General features: G+C 42.4%; 1 protein-coding gene across 1 annotated transcript in view; it reads left to right on the top strand.

The window, feature by feature from the left end:
• The window catches only part of TEKT1 (tektin 1), a 22,903-nt gene extending 908 nt beyond the window's left edge, over positions 1 to 21,995 (top strand). The window contains exons 2-8 of the mRNA XM_012652589.1: positions 1,394 to 1,600; positions 9,128 to 9,293; positions 11,468 to 11,596; positions 12,136 to 12,279; positions 14,081 to 14,303; positions 21,116 to 21,312; positions 21,756 to 21,995. Coding sequence (XP_012508043.1) covers positions 1,411 to 1,600; positions 9,128 to 9,293; positions 11,468 to 11,596; positions 12,136 to 12,279; positions 14,081 to 14,303; positions 21,116 to 21,312; positions 21,756 to 21,963 — 1,257 coding nt within the window. The 5' untranslated portion in view covers positions 1,394 to 1,410 and the 3' untranslated portion in view covers positions 21,964 to 21,995. The remainder of the gene's footprint in view (positions 1 to 1,393; positions 1,601 to 9,127; positions 9,294 to 11,467; positions 11,597 to 12,135; positions 12,280 to 14,080; positions 14,304 to 21,115; positions 21,313 to 21,755) is intronic.
• Positions 21,996 to 27,443: the final 5,448 nt, after the last annotated feature.

Genomic DNA, 27,443 nt, shown 5'->3' on the forward strand with positions numbered 1-27,443 from the left:
TTAAATTTTGGGACCCATCCTCAGACAAACTTGGGAGAGGCTGTAGGAGGGACTGGACTAGGAAGAAGTGAGGAAACCCCGTGTTGTCTGGGGGCACTGGATGGGCCGAGGTGCTCCGTCGGGTCAAGCTTTGCAGCTGGCTCTATCCTTGTGTGTGTGAAGGCTTCAGAGATCAAGAGGCCCCCGGGGGCAGAGGCTCAGATTTTTGGGTGGGGATGGGCCCATCTCAGGAGTGCAGTTCTCACAGTCGTTTAGAGATGTGTGCAGATGAAGCAGGTAAATTTTAGTCTTTCTGTTGCTGCCTGCCTGTGCCAGCTGACTTCTCATGTGTTCTTTCTATTCTGTTCTCTGTTCTGGGAAGTTTTTAGATTCTTTTAAATGTTGGATAGGCTCAATCAATACCCACTTGTCGATTCACACATGTCACATTTGTTCATTTTTTTAAGAAAACGTGTCTGAGTTCATCTGTTTGGCAGAACACTACCTTATGACCCAGCGATTCTAATGAATCATAAGAGTGCATACATGTTTTTACCAAAAGACACGTATGAGAATAGTCATAGTATTCGCATTATAGCCCTAAAGTGGAAACAACACAAATGTTAATAAATGGTAACAAAGACAGCTAAATTTTGGTATATTTATATAATGGCACACTACACAGCAATGAGAATGAACAAACTACAAATATATGAACAATATGGATGAATCTTCCAAACAATGTTGAGTGAAATAAATCAGATACAAAAGAATACACGCTGTATGGTTTCATGTATTTTAAGTTCAAAAACAGCAAAACTAATTTGTAGTGTTAAAAGTCAAGATAGTGGTTACCCTGCAGGGCTTGAAGTGGAGACAAGTGACTGGGAAGAGGTTTGAGATGCTGGTAATGTTATTTATTTATTTATTTATTTATTTATTTAGAGACAGAGTCTCACTCTGTTGCCCAGGCTAGAGTGCCTTGGTGTCATCCTAGCTCACAGCAACCTCAAACTCCTGGGCTCAAGCAATCCTCCTGCCTCAGCCTGCTGAGTAGCTGGGACTACAGGCATGTGCCACCATGCCTGGCTAATTTTTTCTATATATATTTAGTTGTCCAGCTAATTTCCTTCTATTTTTAGTAGAGACGAGGTCCTCGCTCTTGCTCAGGCTGGTCTTGAATTCCTGAGCTCAAGCGATCCACCCGCCTTGGCCTTACAGGGTGCTGGGATTAAGGCCGCCCGGCCTTAATGTTTGTTTCTTGATCTGGGTGCTGGCTACACAGATATGTTCATTTTGTGTACAGATTATGATTTATGCACTTTTTGGTATGTATGTGACACTAATAAAAATTGACATGAAAAAAGGACAAACTTCTTTCATTTAATCTAAAAAAAAGTCTGCCTTTGATCAGGTCTCTGGAAACCTCAAATGGCTAAACTACTACAATCTCCACCCAAGTTCCTGCCCTTGGAATGGCACATTGCTAACAAGAGCCAGTACCACAGAGCAGAGGCCCAAAGGTCCCGATCCGAACGCCTGGTGGCAGAAAGCCAGAGGCTTGTGGATGAAATTGAAAAGACCACAAGAAAATCTCAAAGTGATGTGAACAAGAAACTAGGTAAGGCAATGTGCCTGGAATATTTGTGAGCATGTTTGGATGAGGCTGTTGAGGTTTAGCTATAGTGTCATGTTCGGGCATGGCAATGTATTATTCTCAAAATATTAGGGAAAAAACATGTGTATTCTCCAGGTTCTATGTTTAGGTTCACTGCCAAGGTAGACACACAGTAACGCAGTCTGATTTTCAGCCATCCATCATGCATTCATTCTTTGATTTTATACACATTTATTGAGCATCTAAGAGCATTTATGGACTATGCACTGGGAATATTCCAGGGAATGATCAGAGTCTCTGCATTTTAGGGGCTTCTGGCTTGAAGAAGAGATAGGTACAAAAATTAATAATCAGAATACAGTCGGTCTTCCATATCCACAGATTCGACCAACCACAGATTGAAAATATTTGGGGAAAAAAGCCCCAAAAATAATACAAGTAAAAAATACAGTATGACAATTATTTATATAACATTTACATTGTATTAGGTATAATAAGTAATCTAGAGATGATTTAAAGTATACAGGAGGATAAGCACAGGTTATATGAAAATATTAAGCCATTTTATATAAGGGACTTGAGCATTTGCAGATTTTGATATGGAGGCAGCCCTGGAACTAATCCCCTGCAAAATACCAAGGGACAACTGCATATGCAGATAGGTAAGAGGAACAAAGGCAGGGGTGCGGTAGGCACAGGAGAATTGGGAAAGTTTTCCTAGAGAGGAACATTTGAGCTGGGTCTTAAAGGAAGAGTTATTATTCTCTTGACAATCCACACTTAAAAATAGCATTTAAAGGGTGGTGCCCTTAAATAAGCAAAAACAAAAATAAATATAAACCAAACCAAACAAACAACATCTCTCCAACACCAAAAAGTGATAAACCAGAGGTCACAAGCTCAAATATCTATCAGGGCCAAGGAGGTAACATCGGGCTTGGATATAAGACAATAGAGAGTGATGGGGGCTTTGGGGACCTGGAGAACATGTGCCCCATCAAAGAAGACAGCTGCTACTCAATTTCAACCCGTTACTTCCAAGAGAAAATATGGGCCCAGTGTTGCCTGATTGTCTGATTTTTTTCAAGAAAATCTGGAAAGCTGGAATTTACTCACTTTTAAAATAAACTGGGCCAGCTGAATTAACACATCAAGCGATAAAATCTGGCCTGAGGACTGCTGGTATTTTGACCTTTAATAAACTAGAGCTTCATTCAGACCAGCTGTGTTAGATGTTAGGCTCTCCTAACGGTTGATGCTTACCAGCCTAGAGATAGGCCTGTTCTAAATAATTGTGCAAATAGGTAGATGTTAAAAATGAGGATGCACTATTCATTGTTCACAACACTTGTGTTTCAGTGGGCATGGGGAAAATGTTTTCAAGGCCTGAACCTTAACTTCATTGATTCATTGAATCATTTTAAAAATTAGCCATTTATAATGGCATTAAAAAACATTAGCTACCTAGGTATAAATCTAACAAAAGATATGCAATAGTTCTACACTGAAAACACAAACCATTATTGCAAGAAGTTAAAGAAATTCTACATAAATGCAAGGATATATTAGTTAATGGAGGAAAACTCAGTATTTAAAAGTGTCAATTCCTCTCCCCCCCAGTTAATCTATAGTTCAATACAATGCTAATGAAACTCCTAGCATGTTTTCTGGTGAAATTGGCAAACTGCTTCTAAAATTCATATGGAAATGCAAAGGGTGAAGACTGGGCATGACCATCTTGAAGAACACAGCTGGAAGACTTTCATTGGAGATTCTAAGACCTATGCTAAAGCTATGGTAATTAAGTCATCAAAGTTAAGTGAGGATAAACAAATTGACCAATGAAACATAATGGAGTCCAGAAGCGAACCCATGCATATACATTTGTCTGACTTATGGAAAGAGCAATACTGCAATATAATGGGAAAAGGATAGTTTTTCTGATAAATTGGCTAATTGGATATTCATATGGAAAAAATTGTATCCCAACCCCTATCTCATGTCATACATGAAAAAATCATGTAAAGGGGAAAGTAAACAGTACAACTTTTAGAGGGAAAGATTTTTATGACTTGGAGAAGGCAAGATTTCTTATTTCTAAGCAGGACCCAAAAGAACCAAGCATAAAAGAAAAAAATAATAAATTGGACTATATTAAAATGAGGAACTTTTATTTATCAAAAAGACCCCATTAAAAGGCTGAAAAAGCAATCCACAGAGTGGAAGAAGATATTAACAATGTATATATCTGACAAAGGATTCGTATCTAGAATATATAAAGAACTTTTAAGAATAAAAAAGAAAAAGGCAGATAATACAATAAAAAATGGGCAAAAACTTGACAGACACCTTACAAGAGAAGAAATTCAGTCGATGAACATATGAAGAGGTTCTAATTTCATTAGTCATCAGGGACATATAAATTAAGATCAGAGTTGAGATGCCATTACCCACCAGAATGGCTAAAATGAAAACGAAGAAGAAGGAGGAGAACAAGAAGAAAGGGGGAAAAAAAAGAAAAAGAAACAGTATCAAGAGTTGAAGAGAGCAACTGGAACCCTCATACCCTGTTGGTGGAAGTATAAATTGGAGTCACCACTTTGAAAACCTTTGTCAGCATTTCCTATAGTTGAAGATATGCATAGCCTTTTACCTAGCTACTCCACTTTAGGTATACACCCAGAAGGAATTCATGTATATGTTTACCAAAGATACATGGTGCAATGTCCAAAGGAATGCCATTTGTAATAGTCCCAAACTAGAAACCACCCACACCCACAGTAGAATGGATAAATACAGCAAAGAGAATGACTGATCTATAGCTACATGCAACTCTACGGATGAATCTTACAAACTTAGTAAGATGCTGAGTGAATATATACCATATTATTCCATTTATATAAAGTGAAACAGGAAAAAGGAAAACTTCATCTATAATGTAAGAAGTCAGCATTGACGTGTGGAAGGAGAGGAACTGGAATGGGTCATGAGAGACCTTCTGGGATGCTGGGAATGTTCTACTTCTTGAGTTGGGTATTGGTTACATGGGTGCGTTCACTATGAAAATTCATTGACTTTTATGATATGTGCACTCTTCTGCAGGTTTATGATATTTCGATAAAAAGTTAAACATAACTTACAGCAAGTTCCTGTGCTAGTGCTGATGATACAGACATATCAGACGGGTGCCTGTCCTTGGGAAACCTGCTGTCTGAAAGTAGAGATGAGTCAGGTACACAGATACCTGGGATGTGGTGTGATCCATCCCATGAGTGGCACCAATAAAGCACTGCCAGATTGGAGGAGGGGGCAAATCACTTCCAACTGGTCTTATCCAATGACTTCCCAATTTCCCAGTCTACTTAGTCTTCCTCCAACTTGACCTTCTCTATAATATTGGATGCTTTTGGAATTCTATGGCACAAGTTTCTCCTGGTTCGTTTCCTTTCTCTTTGGCTATTTCCTCCTCTTCTCCATATTGATGCTTCTTTTTCCCATTCATCCCTTATTAGTGTTCCCTGGTGTTTTGGTCTTGGCCCTCTTAGCTTTTTCTTCTCTTCCTTCTATACTTTCTCTCTTGATGACCTCATTAGAAATTTTATCATTATCCTCTTTGTGCTGTTGTTTTGCAAGTAGAAATCTTCAGCTCTAACTTCTCATGAGAACTTTTAATGGAAATAGAGAACTACTTGCTATATATTTCCACCTATATTCCTTCAGAAACTTCAAAATAAATACATCCCAAGATGAACTCCTTGCTTTCCCTCAAAACTTACTTCTGCTTCTGTAATTCCTTATCCTGTTTATTGGGACTAGGGTTCATTCATTCATCTATCCATCCATCCATCTATCAAATAAATCCAACACTGTGCTAGATGCTTAGGAGTGTAAAGTTGAAGAAGACAGACACATTCTAGTATGTGAGAGAGACAAAACGTAAGTGAAAAGACAGGTAACTAAAATTATCATAAATTTTTAGCCTGGACTAAGATATTGGCTGTAAAGATGGAGAGAAGAGGTGCTCAATAATAAGTATGCTGGATTTATAAATAAATTTTAACAACAGAAGCCAAGGAAATAGCTTGGACAAAATAATAAATGCAGGATGAATGTGACATTTAGGGGGATTGAGTAGATGTTCAAGTTGATGTGTAGAGTACATGAGGGGAACCGCATGACGGAGATGAGAGATGGGTCTGGACCACGCCTGAGGAAGACCTTGAACTTGGAAGGCTCAGTTCAGTAGGTAGCCAGTTAGAATTTAAGAGGTCGAGATAGAAATCTGGGAGTCAACATATAAAGATGTAATAGGAGCCATATGTGTAGAATAGATTACTCAAGGAATGTATTGGAAGACAAGAAAAGAGTGCATAGGATGAAGAGGATCAAGAGAAGAGCTGGAGAATAAAAGTTGTGGTAGAAGTACAAAAAGATGAGACCAAGGTCATGAAATACAAAAGATAAGGGTTTCATGGGGGAGAATGTCTTTTATCGCATCAATGGTTGTCTAAATGTCAAGGAGGCTGAGAGCTGAACAAAAATGAATTTGGACTGGTGACTTGAGGATTATTGGTGACTTTCGAGATAACAGGTCCAGTAGGAAAGCGGAGGATGCAAGGTGGGGGTAGAAGTCATTTACAAAGTGTGAGTGGGGAGGCTTCAGTTTCCATGGTGGATCAAACACATGCATTTGTCTTCTCTCCTTTTTAGAATTCCAACAAAATAGCAGTAAAGGATTAATGAAAACTATGCTTCAAGGATGGGGTAGGGGGAGAGAGGGAGAGAGAGAGTGTTGGGGAAGAAGCAACAGTAAACAAATGATGAAAACGAGATTTTAGCAAGCAAAAGATCAAGTGGTAACACACTAGGGACTGCAGAAAGTCAAGATGGGTAGAAGACAGCAAGAAGCTAGCTGATTCACTCTGCAGAAACCTGCAGTGTTGAAAATGGGATGCATACAGTTACTTCTGAAGCTGGAGGTTAAGGAAAGACCAGAAACAAGATTGACTGAAAGTCTTTATAAAGAGACCCCTTTCCATTCTAGCTCTCCCTCACCTCAGCAGAAGGTTAAAGGTTAAAGGATTCAGTGACGGTCTACTTAGTGAAGAGTAATTCTTCCAGTTGGTTCCCAGGACACTGGTAGGCAGGCTTCTACCCTTAGACAGAAGATTAGAAGATTTCTCCAAGGAGAAATTAACTGGTCCAAAAGCAAAGATCTATAGATATTAACATCTGGGTATTCTCCAGTGAGTTTCCTGGGCCCTGCCTGATCACTCTGTACAATGACACCTCTGGTTGACAAGCACTGTCCCTGCAGACAGAGCTCCCAGGTAGCATTTTAGCATCTCATTCTTAAATAAGGTGAGGATCACCAGATGTTTGAGGAAAGTCTCTAACATGGCAGACACCAAAACAAACAAATAATCAAACACACAGAAACTCAGGGAACAGTGCATAGAGCGAAAGAAAAAATGCACTATCAGGCCCTTAGAGAATTTAGAGAAGAAACTGCATCCATGGAACAAGCAGAGGAGTCCTTAAAAAGAAAACATTTGGAAAATAAGAGTTCTTGGAAATTAAAAATATGAGAGCAGAAAAATCTTAAAAATCAGAAGAAGTGTTGAAAGAGAAAGTTGAAGAATCTCCAGAAAGAAGAAGAAAAAAGACAAAGAAATAGATAACAGGAGAGAAAAGATAAGAAAATTAGAAGATCGATATGGAAGGCTCAATAACTAATAGGAGTTCCAGAAAAAACACAGAGAAAATGGAGAAATCATCTGCGAAAGAACACAAGAAAATTTCCTAGAACCAAAGGACCTAAGCTTTCAGACTAAACGGGCATATCTGGTGTCTGGCACAATAATTAAAGTTAACGCCAGTGTTAAATTTCAGAGCACTAGGAAAATAGGGAAATTTCTAATAATTTTCAGAGTGGAAAAAACAGGTCACGCACAAAGAATCAGGAGTCAGAATGGCATTAAACTTCTCAATAGAAACTCTGGAAACTAGGAGGAAATGGAATGACGCCATCAAAATTCTAAACGAGAAAGATTTGCGGCCTATAACTCAGAACGCAGTCAAATATAAGCAAACGGTGAGGGTAGAATAAAGGCATTTTCAGACTTGAAAGTTTTCAAAAGTTTTACTGCATATGCATCCATTTCTTAGGAGGTTCCTGAAGGATGTGCTTCAGCACATTGAAGAAGTAAATCAAGAAAGAGGAAGAAATGCAATCCAGGAACTAGGACTGCAACACGTGAGAAGGGTGGAGGGGATTCCTGGAAGCAAAGTCATGGGATGACAGCCTTGTGGCAAACCAGAGAGCAACCCATCCAGACTGGAGCAGGATGAGAGAGTTGCTCTAGGAGAGAAACAAAATTGATAGATTACTCAGTGTGTTGGAATATATTGAGTAGATATACATAGTTGTGTCAGAAAGTTTGAGGAAAAGTTAGTAATGTAGAGAAAGCGAAGCAATCACTATAGTAACCATTTTACTCTCCCATAACATCATGTTGTGAACCTCAAGTATACACAATAAAATTTACTTTAAATGAATGAACGAATAAATAAATGAGTCATTTTACAGAAGAGGAAACCAACAGTTATATAACCAGTACATTATGACTTTAAGATTCAAATGCCGGACAACTCATTCTGAATTCATTATATATTATATACTTTTCCTACTGTAATCAGCTGTCTTTTACTTATAATGTTTAATAAGTTTGCTTTAACGATTATTTAAAAAGAAAGTAAAACAAAAAATGCAATTATTAACCCCTCCAAGAGACAGAAAATTATATAAGAAATTTATCACAGTATACTATATGGCTCAGGTATAAATAATATTTACATATTTATAAAAACATAAATAAACAATAAGTTTATTTATTACTTAACAAAATGGTAAGCTTTGCGCAGTGGCAGTATCGTAGCCATGAGGTTTATCTGAGGCACAATTATTGCTAATCGAAAACTTAACAAAATGGTGATATAACTATATTGGAAGATGGAAGGAACAGAGTATGTTATGTGAGTTGGTTAAGAACAAATCATTATCTTTCATCATCGGAAATCAATAGATAATATCAAAACTGATAATTAATAAACAGTGGCATAACCAAATGCCATAAGATATAATAAAAGTGTTTAAGATGGTTGCACCCCGAAGGTGGGGGTGGGTAAGAATGGGTCAGAGAATTGTAATACTTTGTAATACTATTTGACATTTCAAACAACATACATCTATATCTTTAATAAAATTAAAAGTTATGAAAACCAGTTGGGCATCGAAGAATTAGAGTGTAGAATGATAAATTTGATATTGAATGTAAGAAGAAATAGATCTTCTTTCCTTCCTTTTTGTTAGCAAACGTTTAAAAAGATGAAAAGATGCCCCAAGTAACACAGCTCTGAGGAGAACAGAACATGTCTCCCACAGTTTTACACCAGTCCTCAAGTTTCTAATCAAAAGCAGGCTACATTGGGAGTAGATTAATCCTGGCGTAACTTGTCTGTGTGCTTCAGAACAGAGACTTGAGGAAGTCAGGTTCTGGAAGAAGGAGTTAGATGACAAACTTGAGCAGCTTGTGTATGAGACCGAGGATCTACTCACATATAAGACCAGATTGGAAAAGGCCCTGGAGAGCTTTAAAGAGCCCTTGCACATCACTGAGACGTGCCTGGCATACAGGTAGGAGGGAAGGTTCCGTGAATGAATCTGTTGCGAGAAATGAGGTGTTGGGTAGGAGAAGCTGGCTGTGCAAGATGGTGGGTTAGAACGTGGCAAATGAGCTATGTTCTTTCAGAGCCTGAAGTTACCCTGGCATGCCCAGGATGCTGGGCAGCAGAAGAAGCATGGGACTGGTTCATGTCCAAACTCTGCTCTTGACTGACTCAACGTAAATATAAGTTAGGACTAGGTTTTGCTGTGGGTATCAGAAACCCGCAAAATAACATTAAACTTAAAGTACTTTCTCTCTCACATTGAAGGAGTCTAGAGATAGTCAGTTTAGAGTTGGCATGGTGGGCCACAGTTTTAGGGTTCTGGGCTTTTTCTATCTTGTTGCTCCACTGCGTGTGGCTGTTACTCCCAAGATTCTCGTGATTTAACATGGTGGTTGGAGCTCCAGTCATTATGTCTACATTCCAGCAAGTAAGAATAAGTGGGGTTTGGCATTCACCATTTCTGCTTGGCATCCCATTGACCATAACTTAATCACATGCCACACCAATAGAAGCTGGGAAGTGTTTATCTTTATTTTGAGCAGCCAGGTACTCAGCTAAAAAAAATCAGGTGCTCTATTGCCAAGGAAGAAGGTGCGAACAGACAGGACAGCTCCTGGGGGATAGTAATTCTGCTCTGGTACACAGAAGCACTTTGCAATCCAGGCAGCACTATATGAACACACCTTTTTATTCTTATTTCCTTCCTATAAATCCAATGAGTAGGATGATCCTCTCTGCTCTGGGGTGATGCTGGTTTCCAGACCTGTTCTCTATCACAGCCCTAGCTGGAGCACCCTAACAGGTCTCCTTGCTGCCAGCATAGCCCCCTCCAACCCAGTGCACCTTCCACACTGGCTGTTGAGTGAACATTTCCAAATACAGATTTTCATAGGTCCCCCACCCCATGCTTAACTCCTTTAATTACAACCCCAATACCTTCGAGATAAAGTTCAAGCTTCTTAGCATAGCAAACAGGGTTCATCATAATGGGACACCCATGACCTCTCCGGGTCCATATCTCATCCCCAATAGTGGGATGTGCTTAGGTGTGCTGAGCTTCTGGAAGTTTCCCAAATGCACCATGCCTCTGTATTCCTGGAAAGCCCTATTCCCATCATAAGCTTAGCCAATACCCTCTGTTGCAACCAGCAGTCTCCCCAGCCAGCTTTAGAGAGTGTGAGGCAAAGGAGAGTAGCAGCTGGTCAAGGAGGCCAACACCCAGTTGGCTCAAGTCTAAGCTTACAGGTGATTATAATGTAGAGGTTGCTAAATTTATTGAGCATGTACTATGTGCCAGGTACTGTACTGTATGCTTGTATATCTCATTTGTACTTTGCCACAATCCTATGAAGTATTAATAATTATCCCTATTTCAAAAAAACAGAAATTAAGGCACAGATAAATTATATAACATGCCCAAGTCTGCACAGCTAGTGAGTGGGGAAGCCTTCCTTCCAAGCACCGGCATGCAGGGTAGGAAAGAACAAAATATCAGGCAGTGGGGTCAGTTTTGGAAGTTGTGTAGCATCGTGGTTAAAAGCAAGTGTAATACCCAGTTCTATGACACTGGGTAAGTTACTTAGTCTCTCTGAAACTCAATTTCCTTATCTGTATTGAAAGGGTTAAGTGAGAATATTTATATAAAAAGCCCAGTACAAAGCCTGTCACAGAGTAAGTGCTCAGTGGTGGAGATAATATTATATAATAATATTAGTGTCATTATTAATCCTAGCTATTATTATTGTAATAAAATATCTTTCTGGGGATTCAATTCCTTGTCTAAAAGCAGGACTAGGATCAAGGAAGGACATATATGTCTTTGAAATTCTAAGTCAAAAGACAGTGTTTCCAATGAATAAGTAAAAAAGAAACAGACTTCAGAACTAATGGGCAAATAAGGAGAAAAACATCATTTGGCACTTTTCGGACTGGGTGACGAGTCACCAATCTATTTTTCTTCATTGTGTTTGGATATTTTGAAGCCACATAGACACCAACTACTATCCGTCACCCACCGCGTCATCGGACAGATCGGGAACTCGAATCAGTTGTCCAGACAGTTTCAATGTCCAAACGTTGGCCAACACCGAGTGGCCTTCCTGCACCTGTCGGCTGACCTGCCTGCCTTTCCCCGGCCAGGGAGAAGCGCGTTGGGATCGACCTGGTGCACGACGAAGTAGAGCAGGAGCTGATGAAGGAGGCGGAGATCATCCGGGGCGTGATGGCTCTGCTGACCCGCACCTTGGAGGAGGCTGCCGAGCAGATCAGGTGTGGCGCTCGGCCTGCCCTCCACCTGCCCACTGGGAATGCTGAGAAGAGACAGCACCCGCAAAGGCCAGGTTCCCCACAGAAAGAGTGGGGTTTAGCTCTCACAAACACTCTGTGGCCCCAACACTCAGGCTGAGAATGGGCCACGGTCCTCAGACATGGCAGTGGCCCTCCAGTGGGGGCTGGGGCTGGGGCTGGATTTCACCCCAGTTATAAACTGGAGGAGGTGGGAGCCCACTGCTACCAGGGCTGACCCCTCACATACAGCATGCCACAGAGGTGACATCGGGAAATGTCACAGTGCAAGGGGAGGGAGGATCTCGAGGTCCGGGTTTGGTTATGCCGACTTGTCACCAAGCAGCGAATGGTTGTGTGTGTGTGTGTGTGTGTGTGTGTGTTGGGTGATGGGAAGCGTGGGGACAAAGTGCCACCATCCTGTACAATACCTAGCTTTGGCTCTGTTTTCAGGGTCTCCCAGAACCCACAGGTGCCACCTGGGCATTCCAGAGGGAGAAACCCGGTTTACCTTCTCCCTTTAGGCTGAACCGCTCTGCCAAGTACAATCTTGAAAAGGATTTGAAGGACAAGTTTGTGGCCTTGACTATCGATGATATCTGCTTCTCACTCAACAACAACTCCCCAAACATCAGATACTCGGAGAACGTTGTGAGAATTGAACCAAAGTGAGTGGGCCTTGCGGTCCTCCTCCCTGCTGGCGGTGTTGCAGTGCTTCTCAGACGGGCAGGGCCTGAGTAAGGAGACTCGTCCTTGCAGCCGCCGGGAGCTGGGGAGGGGCGGGCTGGGGGCAGAGGCAGCTGCTGGGTGCTGAGCGCCTGATACAGGGCCCAGGGGCTCCAGGGTCCTCCAGGTTAGGCCCCACTTTAAGAAAGTCTGATATAAAACCTTTGAACATTTAACATCTATTCTTTTATTTGTTCATGTGTTTAATAAGTAAAGGCATCTAAAAGTGTATAAGGGGCAAGTTAATAATTTCCCTCTTTCCATTTTTACACCCCCTGAGACATAACCAGTGCTACCTGTATGCTCACACAAGCATATGCATATGCACTCACACGCACAAGTGGATTTTATTTAGTTTACGAAAATGGGATTATACTATGTACTTTTTCTGTAACATCCGATTTGCATTTTTCAATTAACATTCTATCACAGCCTAAGTCTTTCTAATTTTTGAAATAAAACATGCATATAGAAAAGTGTACAAATAATAAGCATACAGTTCAAGAACTAGCTTTGTTAGTTACTTTTTGCTGTATAACAAACGACCCCTAAACTTAGCAGCTTGAAGCAATAAACACTTATTATCTCACAGTTTCTGTGGGTGGGTGTGGGACCAGGTGCTGCTTAGCCGGTGTCTCAGGCTTGGCGTCTCCTGAGGTTGTCGTCAAGCCAGCGGCTGGGACTACTGTCCACGTGGAGGCTCCACTGGGGTGTGGTCCACTTCCAGGCTGACTTGTGGGTAATGGCGGGCCTCGGTTCCTTGCCATGTGAGCCTCCCCATGGGTCAGTCTCATGACAGAGTAGCTGGCTTCTCCCACTGGGAGTGATCCACGAGAAAATGAAAGAGAGAGAGAGGGAGAGAAGGAGAGAGAAACCAAGACGGAAGCCACAGTCTTTCTTATACCCTAATCCCCGAAGTGACATCTCATCCTTCTGTTTGTGAGAAGTGAGCCAGTAAGTTCACCCCATACTCAAGGTGAGGGGATTGCACAAAGCGTGAGGACCAGGAGGCAGGGATCACTGTGGCCATCCCAGAGGCTGCCTCTAATCACACAGTGAACCAAATCCTCATGTCACCACCAACCAGGCCAAGAGAGGAAACATCACCACCACCCCACAGAAGCTCCCATCCCGTCCCCTTCTGATCAGTATCAATACTCCCTCTCTCCATCCTGAAGGTAACCACTTTCCTGACTTCTAATAGGTTTGTTTTGCCTGCTTTTTATTAAATAGCATCATACACTGTATGTTTTGTGTGTGTTTCCAGTTTCTTAACATTATTTTGAGGTTCATCAATGTTCTTACGTAAAACAGTTCTTCTTCGAACTAGTAATTTATTCATTTATTTATTAATATCTGTGTGGACTCATGGTGGGTATGTCATAATCTGTTGTTATTATTTATTTTGATTGCTTAGATTGTCCTTAGCTTTGTAATCTAGACCAAGTTACTTTATTTTTCTGAGCTCTGTTTTCCTTGTCATGAGGATTAAATGAGATAATGTCTGTAAGGTGCCAGCCCAGTGCCTGGCACAGAGCAGGGAGGTTACCCAAAGTGACAGCTATTAATAGTGCCACTGACAGACCACTGTTCGCTCTACCTAGAGATGGGGAAACATTCTAGGTGCTTCTGATGGGGGAGGTAGGCCCAGCTTCCACTGCATTTCCAGGAGCTTGTCTCCCTCCCCACGCCCCCTTCCCTATCCCCAAAATGCTGTGAATGAACACGCAGGGTCTGTTTCAGCTCTGTGAGTCTAGAAGACTGGTTGGACTTCTCCAACACCAACGTGGAGAAGGCTGACAAGCAGCGGAACAACTCCCTGACGCTGAAGGCCCTGGTGGATCGAATCCTGTCCCAGACAGCTAATGACCTGCGCAAGCAGTGTGATGTGGTAGACACAGCGTTCAAGAATGGGCTGAAGGAGACCAAGGATGCCAGGGACAAGCTGGCTGCTCATCTAGCCAAGGTGAGGTCCCTGGAGGGAGCATGGAAGAGCAGACCCGGGAGGCTTTGCTGTGGAAAATGAGAACACTCCCTGGGCCAGGCCACTAGACCTCTGGGCTTGTGATATTGGGTTCATTCATGAGTAAGGGTCACTCACATCTCTCTATCTTAGTGGCAGGCTTTGGGATTTGGGGAACTGGAATGAGACTTTGCCCCACTCTGGGCCTCTGTTGTCACTCACTGCTACAGAGAACAGAGGTGTAGAGGACAGAGCCCTGAAGCAGGGGAATGGGAGGCTCAGGGTCTGGCCGCAGCTGTGTGCCCAGCTGTCTCCCCACTCGGGTCCTGAGCTCCTCCTTATGTGAAATACGGAGATGGACTACATGGTCTCAGACATCCTTTGGGACTCTGAAGTTCCATGACCAAATGCAACCAGTGTCTCCAAACTCAGTTGCAGCTCTGGGACTCTGGGTGGTTCTCCCTCCTAGTTGTGGGGGCAGTGAGAGGAATGACCCTGATTTGTAAAATCTGCAGATTTCTGTAGTATAAATACACCCACCAGGGTTGATTTCAAGTTACCCATTTAACAATGGGCTGACAAAGTTCCTGAATATTTAACAATCAGAGCCCTGCTGAGCCGGTTGCAGTACACCTTCCTCACCACCAAGGACCCCCAGATCCTGAGCTCATGTGAACACCCCACAAGGCTAAGCTCAGGGACCCTGGGGACTAGAGTCGAGTGGCCCAAGTGCTGCATTTAGACTGAAGAGACGCGGGCTTAAATTTCAGTCCTGCGTTAGCTAGCCGAGTGAGGCAAGCAGATCCCTCAAGCTCCCTGAGCCTCTCTGGGAGGATGAGGCACATTTCACGCGCTCAGTGGCAACATGTGGCCATTGCCTGCTGTGTTCGTGCAGCTCCAGGGCAACGGGGTCTTTCCTCGACCATGGGGAGGGTGTGAGAAGGTTCACGTGAGACAGACTTAGAGATGGTGGCCACACATCTGACGGAGCCATGAATGAGAACCAAAACCTAATCTGGAATCATTTCAATATTCAGAAGTGTGTAGTGTAAAAGAGAAAGTGTATGAAAAACAAGCAGGATTTCATCAAGCCTTTAGGAGTTAACAGGAGAAATCATGTAGATTGCTTAGGAGCCCAAAATTTCAAGATCCAGTTGAGAAAATTGTCCGCCTGGTTATATCATCTGGCCAGAAGCCTCCCTGGTCGTGAAAGGACTTAGCAAGCTGAGGAGGCAACCTCCAAATTAAGTGATAGGGCAACCTCCATTTTGTTTGCGATGACACAATTGTTTCCTTACTGGGCAAAGCATATTTTAAGCCCAGGAAGATTTAGAATTAAGTGTAGGAATGTTTAAGATAATCTAACCCAGAGGTCAGCAAACTTTCAATAAAGAGTCAGCTAGTAAGTATTTTAGGCTTTGTGGGCCAAGAGGCAAAATCAAGGCTATTACGAATGTATTTACGTAATCAGGGAGGAAAATTTTCCACAAATTCTTTATTGACAAAACTCATAATAATAATTGAGTATAACTTCTTGGAATCCAGGTCTACTAATGAAAAGGGAATTCTTTTTCGGGGAGGATACCATCTTGCTTTGTTGAGGTTCCAAGTTAGTGTTTCCTACAAAATCTATTGCATGTGTTCAGCTGTTCAGGTTGATCACACTGAGATTTTAAGTATTTCATCTTTGAAACGTCTTTGTATTCAGATACGTACTGCCAAATAATGATAACGACCCATGAGCACATGATTTTAATTGAATGTATTCATTGCTTGGAAAACATTTATAGATTTCTGTTAGATTTTTCTCCTGATATTTGCCTTTTAGCCAATATCATTACATTTCAGATTAATCACTTCCAGTGCAAGCTTAGATAGAAACTCCTCAATTACACATTTACATGGATTTTGAAATTTGGGAATCTCCTTTGCTTTTGTTTTGAGGTCCAAAACCACTGCTGGAACTTGGATATATCTGCTGCCAATTTGTGTGGGAATGAAGGTCTTGCTTCTTGTTTTGACTTTTGACAGCACGGGAAGTATATAAAGCAGCTTGACGTTACGTGTAATTAAAATCACATTAGTTGTTGAAATGACTTTACTGCAGTATAAGCTTTGCATAGATGTGCTGTCTTGCGTTGTAATTTTAGGTTGGATTCATTACAAAATATTATTAGGTCTGCAGCAAAAGCTAATTTCCAAAGCCATTCAGTGTTTGATAATAGTGGTTTAAGGTAGTTCTTCTTATTCAGCAAAATTTCGATCTTTGCCCTGAGCTAAAATAAATCACAAGAAAATGTTGCCACTTCTAAACCATTGAATTGCTGAGTGGTAGGGCAAGTTGGGATATTCAGTGTCTATTTCTGACAAAAATTGACAGCACCACCAATGGTCAAATCTATGAGAGCTACTGAAATTCATTGTGGTGATACTGGTTCAATAACAAGTGATAGGTCCAAATATTTTCTGCAAAATATCATTTGATGAATAATATAATGAATAACCAGCCATAAGCTTTAAACAACTTACATTTTCACAAGCTATGTAAATTTGTTCAACTAAGCCTTTTTCTGTTCAACACAAATTTGTACCACCATCAGCTGTGACACTTCTTAGCAGATTCCACTTCAGGTTGTGCTAAATTAGTATTTTCTCAACTTTTTGAAAATAGTTATTTCACGCAGATCATTCACAGAGGCTAATTCTTTAGTCACTTCAAACTCAGCATTGACTCCTTGAATAAACAACGGAACTGTATCAGAACACCTGCCAACTCATTAAGAGCAAAGGGGACCATTCAAAATCATTTGCCTTTTTTTTTTAAGACAGGGTCTCACTCTGTTGCCCAGGCTAGAGTGCAATGGCATCATCATAGTTCACTGCAGCCTCAAACTCCTGGGCTCAAGTGATCCTCCTGCCTTAGCCTCCTGGGTGGCTGGGACTTTAGGCATGTGCCACCACACTGGGCTAATTTTTTCTATTTTTTGTAGAGATGGGGGTCTCATTACGTTGCTCAGGCTGGTTTCAAACTCCTTGCCTCTAGTATTCTCCCACCTAGGCCTCTCAAAGTGCTAGAATAATAGGCATGAGCCACAGCACTTGGCCTTGCCTTGTTTTTTAAATTAATTATTGATGCTACTCCCTATGTCCTTAACTCTTTGAGCAACTCTTTCTACAAAAAGACTAATAGTCTTAAACAGCTTTATATTCTCTGGACACACTTCCTCAGCTGCTGCAATCAAACATGATTGAATTAACTCACTATCAGTAAATGGCTTTCCTTGCTTGGCTAACAAATGAGCCACTTGGAACCTTTCTTTGGTTGCAGTCTCATTTTCATTTTTGTGAAGAAACTCTGCAGTAATGAGATACTGTTTTAAATTTTCTGCTTTTTCTGATCATTGCTTTGCTGTGCACTGAGAATAATGTGATGAGTGCTTAGTCTGGTTATGTTCATGTTTACGGTATTCTTTGAGCACAGCTATAGTGTCATGGCATGATAAACACAGTGGTTTGACATCCAATTGATTAACAAAACCTGTTCTCCACTGGGCCTTAACAATGCAACACACAAAGCCCACTTGTCTTAACATGGTCAATGTGAACTGTGGTATGGTTTGAATGTTTGTGTCCCCTCAAAATTCATGTTGAAACTTAATCCCCAGTGCAACAGTATTAAGAGGTAGGGCCTTTAGGAAGTGATTAGGGTATGAAGGCTTTGCCTTCATTAATGGGAGTATCACCTTATAAAAGGGCTGAATGAAACTAGCTAGGCCCTTTTGCCCATCTACCTTCCATAACGTGAGGACGCAGCAGCAAGACACCATCTGAAAGCAGAGAACAGCCTCACCAGACACTAAATCTGCTGATGTCTTGATCTTGGACTTCCGAGCCTCCAGAACTGTGAGAGACAAATTTATGTTCTTTATAAATTACCCAGTCTCAGATAGTTTGTTATAGCAGCAGGGATGGACAAAGACACACTAGTAATAAAACAATAAAATAAGATGTCACTGTATGGTGGTACACAGATGGAAAGCTGTCAAGATATAACTGTGTCACCATGATTTGTAGTGCTCTGGGCAACAGTGCAAAGGAATGAGAACATCACATACAGTCTGTTGCAACGACTTAATTCTGCTGTGGTAGTTCAGAAGCAGTTATAAATAAATGAATGAGCATGCTGTGTTCCAATACAACTTTATTTATGGACACTAAAATTGAATTTTATGTAATTTTCACATAGCACGAAATATTGTGCTTTTGTTTCAATCATTTAAAAATGTAAAAGCCATTCTTTTAAGAGAGTAAAAAGACAAGCCACAGACTGAGAAAAAAATTTGTAAAATACTTAACCGATAAAGGACTATTATCCAAAATATACAAAGAACTCTTAAAACTAAACAATATGAAAGCAAACAACCCAATTAAAAAACAGGCAAAAGATCTAAACAGACACCTCACCAATGAAGTTATAGAGATGGCAGTAAAGCATATAAAAAGATGCTCAACAACATGCGTTATTAGGGAACTGCAATTTAAAACGACAATGGGATACTCCTGCACACACCTATAGAAAATCCAAAACACTGACAACTCCAAATGCTGGCAAGGATGTGGAGCAGCAGGAACTCTGATTCACTGCTGGTGGGAATGCAAAACGGCACAGCCACTTTGGAAGACAGTTTGGCAGTTTCTTACAAAACTGAACATGCCTTCAGGATTCGGCAATCTCATTCCTTGATATTTGCCCAAATGAGTCAAAAACTTATGTCTACACAAAAACCTGCATATGGATGTTTATAGCAGCTTTCTTCATAATTGCTCAAACTTGGAAGCAACCAAGATAGGTGAATGGATAAATAAACTGGTACATCTGGAAATTGGATATTATTTGGCATTCAAAAGGAATGAGCTATGAAGCCATGAAAGGACGTAGAAGGACTTGACATGCACGTTGTAAGTGAAATCTGCAATTCGTACTGTGTGGTATGAATCATGATTCCAACTACATGACAGTTTGGAAAAGGCAGAACTATGGAGACTCTTCTGTATGAGATAGTAAGGATGGATGCATGTAATTACACATTTGTCAAAACCCACAGAATGCGCAACATAAACAGTGAACCCTAATGTAAACTACAGACTTTTGTTAACAATAATAATGTATCAATATTAGCTCATCACCTATAGCAAATGTGCCACACTAATGCAAAATGCTAATAACGGGAGAAACTGTGTGAGGGGGAGAGAGGGTATAGGGGAACTCTACGTCCTGCTCAGTTTTTCTTTAAAACTAAAACTGTTCTAAATAAAATCTAATACTCAAAAAAATTCTTATTTTACAAAAAACAGGTGGCAGACTGAATTTGGCTTATAGGCCATAGTTTGATGATTCCTGATCTGACCCGTAGCAGTTTTGTTTTAAAGAATCTATGTATTTTGGATATTTAAAGTGTTTGTAAAATTTGAGAGAATTTGGCCTGTTTTCTAAAAAATTATCATTTAAAATATATAATGAAATAATTGATTTAGCCTTATGATTTTAAGATGAAACTTTAAGTTTGGAGACAGCATAAGAATATTTAAAAGAATTTAAGAGTCATTGTTTTTTAGTTTTATTTATTAAATTGATGAGATTTATTTAAGAACTCCAGAAGGCCTTATTTGTTAATATAATTCAAGTGTTTTTAAAAAGCTGTATGTCAAATTTATAAATGCTGCTTTAATAAATTTTCAAAGGATTTTAACTAAGTTTGAAGTGAGAGCAACTGTTAGTCAAAATCAATTTAAAGTGATTGTTAATATTTGCTAAATTAAAAAACAGTATATCTGTGAACTAAACTTAAGAAAAGCTTAAGAAGTGTTAGAAGAAAGCTTAAGAAAGCCAAATGCAATGTGTGGACCTTTTTTGGGTTCTAATTGGAACGAACCAACTCTTAGAAAAGAATATGGTACAACGGGGAAAATCTGAACACTAACTATTAGACGATATTAAGAAATCATTCTTCTCTCTCTCTTTTTGGTGTGATAAAAGTATTGTGGTTATGTCAAAAGAAAAAAGAATCCTTATATTTTAAAAATACATATTCAAGTATTTAAGACTGAAATGATGTAATTTCTGGGATTTACTTTAAAATAACCACACTGATGGGCAGGGGTGGGGACGAGGGTATAGATGAAGCAAGATTGGCCATATGTTGCTCATTGCTTCCACTGACGATGGGAACATGACACTCATTATTCTATCTATTTTTGTGTATGTTTGGAAATTCCATGGCACAAAATTAAAAAAAAAAAAGCTTAAGGAAGAAGTAAATATTTTAACTAGTTAAATGTTATTTTTAAAAAACCCAAGTAATTTGTAAGTAGTGTTTTCTGTACACAGAGCCATCCTCAAAAATACCAACCAAACTCAGATTGAACTGCTCGCACTCTTCCTCAGGCTTGCCGCGGACAGAACTGGAGCTGGCAGGTGCAAGTGATGAGGACACGGGCAGCTTTCTGCTCCTGCGGCAGTGAGACCCCCATGCTGGCCAAGCCTTTGCTGGGGGCATTCTCCTTTGCGTACAAGATGAGGCAATAACGGCCAGTCCTGTCCCTTCCGTCTGTGAGGTTCTAAGTTTGGGCAGGTCACCTTACCCACTAGCAATCACTGCTTCAGGGAAGAGAGATCAGACTCATTCTGGGGTCCTGCCTAAGTAGAAATCTGAGGTTCCCTCTTCCTGACTTCCGTGGCCATAACAGATCTGCTGTCTGCTGTTGAGTTTTGAGGGGCACAACCTGGCCTCACCTACTTTAATCCTTTTTGTAAGGTCATGGAAGAGATTGCTTCCCAGGAGAAAAATATTACAGCTCTTGAAAAAGCCATCCTTGACCAGGAGGGGCCTGCCAAGGTGGCCCATACACGCCTGGAGAACAGGACGTACCGGCCTAACGTGGAGCTGTGTCGTGATGTCGCACAGTACAGGCTGATCAGGGAAGTTCAAGAGATCACCCACAACGTTGCAAGGTAGGCGAGTGGCCAGCGAGCAGAGGGGCCCTGGGCTCCATCCCAACCTGGATTTCAAGCAGGGGCCAGGCAGCGACCATAGGGGTGGAGCCTGCTCTATCACATTTGAGGAATTCCTGCCTAGAGGGCAGTCTCCACTGACTCCAGCCAAAATTGTTGCCATACAGGAAATGGATCCCAATGTTGAAATGCTTCTAAAGAAGCCCAAATCCAGAAGTTTAGGTAAAATCTGCAGTTTTAAGTGTTGGCATTTCATACAGGTGTCTGTGTCGTGAATCTGGCCTGTGGCCACCAATTGTAAATCTCTGTCTTAAAGAGGACAGAGGGAGGGGAAGAGCACATATCAATTTGGCTTCTGCACTGAACACCTGGATGCATTTTTTGCCCCTGAAAACGCAATGCAGAGAGAGAAATCATTCCCTTCTGTTTGTTTCTTCTCTTAGGTTAAAGGAAACCTTAGCCCAAGCTCAGGGGGAGCTGAAAGGGCTGCATCGCCGACAGCTGGCCCTGCAGGAGGAGATCCACGTCAAGGAGAACACCATCTACATCGATGAAGTGCTGTGCGTGCAGATGAGGACGTCCATCCCACCACGGGATGGGGAAGACACTGGGGGCTGGGCCGGGGGCATCCGCCCCGATGCCATCTGCTGATAGCAGGGCTCGGTCTGATTCTCATTAAACCATGTCATACAACGGCAGTACAGAGCTCTCATTTTGGGCTGGCGGGATTTCTGGGCAACCTGCCACAACCTCTTGGCCAGGATTCCAAGCCGCTCAGGGGCTGAGGTTTGGGTGCAAGTTTCTTTTCTTATGCTGTTGGTGCAATGGTTGTTTTGTTACCAGTGTGGAGTGTGGCGCTTGGGCTCTCTATGCAACAGAAATTAACAAGAGGCCAAACGGGAGTCCCAGGGCTGGCTTTACTGGGGCTTATCTCGAGTACAGGGAGACAGCACCAAGGAAAAAGTCCTCAGTCTGGCTCTCCCAGAGGAGTTCAGGAAGTTTTAAAGAGGCTGAGGTGGGAGAAGGGTGCCGTGTAAGGGTGCAGAGGTGGAGATTTCTCGCATCCGAGTAGTTCTATTACGTGCCTTTTCATGTGTTGCACGTCTCAGCATGTTAAATCTCTATCCCTGAGCATGAATTTTAGCATTAAAATGAGATTACAATGAGGAAAAACTTGGGGTAAGGTCAGTATGGGGGCCTATTCTGGCTCGAGGTGGTTAGATGTGGATGGGTCTGGTGTCTTTGCAGCCAGATGTCTTATCTGCTCGTGTCAGTGTTTTGCTTCAGTGGTCTTGAAAAACGTTATTCACAAAACAGAGAGTTCAGCCCTTTTCTAACATGGGTATGGGTTGAATTCTGGCGGTTAGAAAACTATTTGTCTCAGCCCTCTGTGAATAGCTGGGTTTGGTTATATTGAATTCCGCGGTCAGGGGTGAGGGGCCTGAGTCCTGTCCCTATTCTGTCTCAGTTTAACAGTTAAATTCTGTGTATTAGCACAGGTCAACTCTTATAATATCACAGCACTTGGGGCCTTGGGAGAGGGGTTCGAAACATTTTAGTTCAGATTCAATTCAGTTGAGTAGCTGGGCTGGATCACCTGCTCAGACCGTGCCCATCTAGCTCAGGAGATGGGATGCAACCCTTTCCCTTGGCTCTCAAAATTCCTTTTTCCTAGAAAACAATGTGGGGACTGCTGACTTAGACCCGCCTGGCTAGTCTACGGGAAGCCTATTCACGTCATACGAAACCCAGAGGAAAGAGGAGCCCCCATCAGGAGCAGTCCCCCTGAGTCTGTAGGCGTCCCTCTGGGCCTTGCTCTTGAGTGAGTTTCAATCCTGCGGCAGGGGACGCGGAGCGGGTGAGCCAGGCTGCTGCTGTCCGGGGTTATGGGGGCACACATGTGGACGTCTCTGGCTCACAGGCTGGAGGAGGGCTCCAGGGGCACCCGGGGACGTGCATGTCAGCTGCGGGTGGCAGGCGCGGGAGAGGCGGCTGATGGGGGTGCACGGCCTGTGTGCAGACGCCGGGAATTGCAGTCTCAGAAGTGCCTGCTCAGGAAAGAGGCCGACGTAGCCGGACTCTGCATGCAGCTGTTCCGGAGACCGGTAGCGCGTCCTTTAGCGCCACCACGCGGCGAGGGGTTTCAGATGTTTTCTTTTCCTGAATGTAAACTCATGATCGAGGTGTGACTTTGGTGTTGCTTTCCAGACCAATTAGTAATCATTGGGAGTATTTTTTTTCCTTTTAAATACTCAAGTAACAATAAAGGAAAGGAAAAAACCAAAATTCACGTTCCTGCCCCAGATTCAGATCAGTGGTTGAGTGTAGGTTCTGAAATTAGGTATCCCGGAGTTCAAGGTCTCCAATAGTTCCTACCTCATAGGGTTATAGAGGGTAGAATGAGATAACCTCTATATAGGGCTTCATATGAGGCTGTCTCATGGGGAAGCGAGTGTTCAGTAAATGTGAGCCATTGTGAACAGTCCCCTCTCCTGTACCAGCATAATTTCTGCACACTTGTACTCATTGCATAGACTCTCCTGCATAAATGTTTTCTTCCTTCATTGGACATGGCAAGCAGTTTTCCACATTGCTATATCATCTTTGTAACTATTTTAATGGTTATCTACCTCTTTAAAAGTTTTTACCAAGACAATTTCATGTACTTACTGTTTCTTTTCCAAAGAGAACTCTGCTTACGGCTAAAATGAGCCAAGTTGCAGCAGCTCACGAGTTCATGTGGGTGACTGTCAAAGGAAGACCTTTGCTGTGGGAAACTCTTCATTTGTTCATTCACTGTGCTAATGGTAAAGGAGCACCTTCCACGCATGGGCTCACCATCTCAGCCCACTTCCACGTCTGGAGCTCTCCTACACTCTATGCTAACATTTGGTTCCTTAATGTTTATTGGACACCTGGTAGTCTGGGGCTGAGCACCAGCCAGGAATCGGTAGACCAAGCTTCTAGTTCCGGCACTGCTGGGAAAGTCCCTCTCCCAGCTTAGGGCCACCTGTAAAGTAAGGATTGGACACTAGATGGCCCAGAACCCTTCCCATCTTTGCTATTCCCTGAATCTGGCAGCCTTGCTCCACATGTGGTATCCTGGGGCACAAAGACAATGCAGGATGTGGGCCCAACACCTGGGAGGTTTACGGTCTAAGTGTTTCTTGGTCTAGAGATTCTTTGCTGTCAGCAAGGGGTGTTTCCCATCTGGGAGAGGGAAACCCTCTTGGAGGCCAAAAGCATCAGCTTAATTCTGATCTGTGCCACCCAGGTGCTAAGTATCACCTCTCAGAGTGCTGGGCAAACGTGCAGCCCTTCCTATTCTCCAAACAAGGTGGGAGCTCCCTCTCTGCCCCCTGGGAGGTCTCTGGGTGCTCTTCAGCCCTGGCCTGGAAGGGTCCGAATACTCTTCCCCAGTTCACAGGGCAGACCTCTGAGTTCGTGCTAACTTGATAGGGTTATGTGGACAGGCATGGTGCCTCATGCCTGTAATCCTAGCACTCTGGGAGGCCGAGGTGGAAGGATTACTTGAGGTCAGGAGTTCGAGACCAGCCTGAACAAGAGACAGACCCCATCTCTATTAAAAATAGAAAAAATTAGCCAGGCATGGTGGTGCATGCCTGTAGTCCCAGTAAGTTGGGAGGCTGAGGCAAGAGGATCGCTCGAGTCCAAGGGTTTGAGGTTGCAGTGAGCTATGATGATGCCACCGCACTTCAGCCTGGGTGAAAGAGACCCTGTCTCAAAACAAAACAAAACAAAACAAAACAAAACAAAACAGGGTTATGAGGCCTATCCCAAAGGATGTGTCCAGCAGGGTGTGAAGACAATGGGCAAAATCCTTCCTTGTGAATACGGCTCTGAGAGGCAACCAGCCTCAGTGGTGAATTCAGATCACAGGCTCTGCGGTTAGACATGGTTCGCGTCAGCTCCGTCATCTACCTGTGGTGCGATCCAGGACAAGTTACTAAACTTCCCAGCACTTCAGTTGCCTAATCTATAAATGAGACCACGAAAGCCTAGATCTGTGAGATAACATATGTACTCTCAAGACAGTGTCTGGCACCTGCTGCTTTTACGGGAAATGTTATATTGACTGTGGTTGAGGCCATTTCTCAATATGCAGACACAAAATGCAGAAACATCAACGTTTCAAGAACACAATGTTCTGTTGGTAACTTTGCTCACATACTTCACAGATCTCATTTGGCATCAGCATGTTTCATAAATGAAATCTTGTCTTACCTGCTGTTTCGTGGAGGGCATTTACGATTAGCCCATCGTTGCAAAAGCCTTCGTAGCTCCTGATTGAGGCCACTCTGTTCCACACCCCTCTGACCCGCCCACACCAGATATCTTTTCAAGAGAAAAATAAAACCTTATTTTTAGATAATAAAAGAATTTATTTTTAAATGCCATCATTTAAATTGGTAGTCATTTAAACTTGACTCTTCTTTAAATAGAACCAAAGTTGAATTTGTCTATAATCAACATAATTAAAAGAAACACAGGATCAAAGTTTTACATCTTTGGTGGTTTGGTAAATAGCAATGAGTGAGAGTTCCCCGAAGTGTTGCAGAATTTGGCACACTTCTCAGGAAGGCTGGCCCTCTCCCAGTGAGCGATCTAGGTCCTTCTCTGTCTGTGGATACTGTTGAAATCTGCTGCCACCCGCCCTGACCCAGAGCGCCTATGTCCTGTCATCTTCTCCTGCTATCACCCCTACAGCCTGTTGTGGGGTGCCAGGGTTGGGAACGATAAGGTCAGAGCCACCCCTCATGGGAGGCCAGGAGCATATTTGGGTAACGGTCATGGAGCAAGAGTTCTTACGTCCTACTGTCGACAGGTGTAGCTACCCAAAGTTACAAAACTAACAGGAAATAAGTAGGAACACTGACGTTGGAATCTGAGCTCCCTGCTGACCATGACTCCAGCTGGTGTCTCCCTCCCCCAGGGTGAAAGAGACGCCCATCCTCTCGCTGCCTAGATGGCTGACCTGCCAGTCCCTGTTGTGTGTGCGGAGGGTAAACACGAGGAATGGAGGTCTCCGCCCCAGATTCTGGGGTTGCGAAAGGGCATTCCCGGGAGTCACTTGCCCTGCAGGGCAGGGCTGGCAGCCCCGGAGCCAACGGTCTTGTGTAGCGAATTTGTCCTCACAGGGTACAGGCAGCATTGAGGCAAACCAATTCTGGCCTACAGAAAATAGCCCCAAAGCAGGAAAATAGGCAGCTCGAAAGAAGAAAGCCCTTCAACTCTGCTTAATGAACTTAACAACCAGCTCCCATTATTCTACTACCAGACCACTTGCCGGAATTCTAGCTATCAAAGGTTGCTTTGCTGTTGAGAAGTAGTCACTGCGGCCTTGATAAGGGTGAGCTAAGCTTTAGCTCCGACAGCGGAGACCAGATCTGAAGTAAATGAGGTATAAGCATTCCTTGTTCATGACCCGCACTTGACATGTTTTTCATGATAAACTGACAGTGTTTAAGGTCTGGCTTAAAGGTGACCATCTTAATTCTTGCAAAAGAAGCATCATATTTTTCAGCCTATGTCAAGGAGTTTGAGAACTTCATCATAAACGTGAAACATGAAACGTGGTTGCTGCATCCAACTGACTCCGAGGAGGCATGGAGCGAAGGCTTTGTAAAACCTGCTGAAATCATCACTCCAGATACATCGAGAAATCAGTGAAAACCGCCTTTCACAGAAAGAGAATAATCTTTTTTAAGAGAATCCTCATAATGCAGTCTAAGTAATGTCACCTGTAAAATATTGGTAATGAACTTGGTTCATGAGAAAGGCACTTGATCACAATCAGTTGTTCTATTTGCTGATCCTTGGAAAAAACTAACATAGTTTAATTCAGAAGACTATTTTCCAAGTCTTCTTTCCTCTAAATAAAACCCTTGTCAGCTAATTCTCCAAAGTTAATGGTATGATTTTTTTCCTCCCAGTTAATTTTGTAATTGGAGAACCACTTACATTGTTGGTCCTTCTTGTTGGAAGATCTGATTCAGAGTCAGCTTTCAAACTTGCGAGCTTCCAGACCTTGGGGAAAATGCCAGCATCAGACATTGTCTCAAACACCGCCAGAAAAAGTCCTGAGAGATAATTACTTGAAAAATGAATAT

This window comes from Propithecus coquereli, unplaced genomic scaffold (genome assembly GCF_000956105.1).
Source record: "Propithecus coquereli isolate 6110/MARCELLA unplaced genomic scaffold, Pcoq_1.0 Scaffold390, whole genome shotgun sequence".
NCBI lineage: Eukaryota > Metazoa > Chordata > Mammalia > Primates > Indriidae > Propithecus > Propithecus coquereli.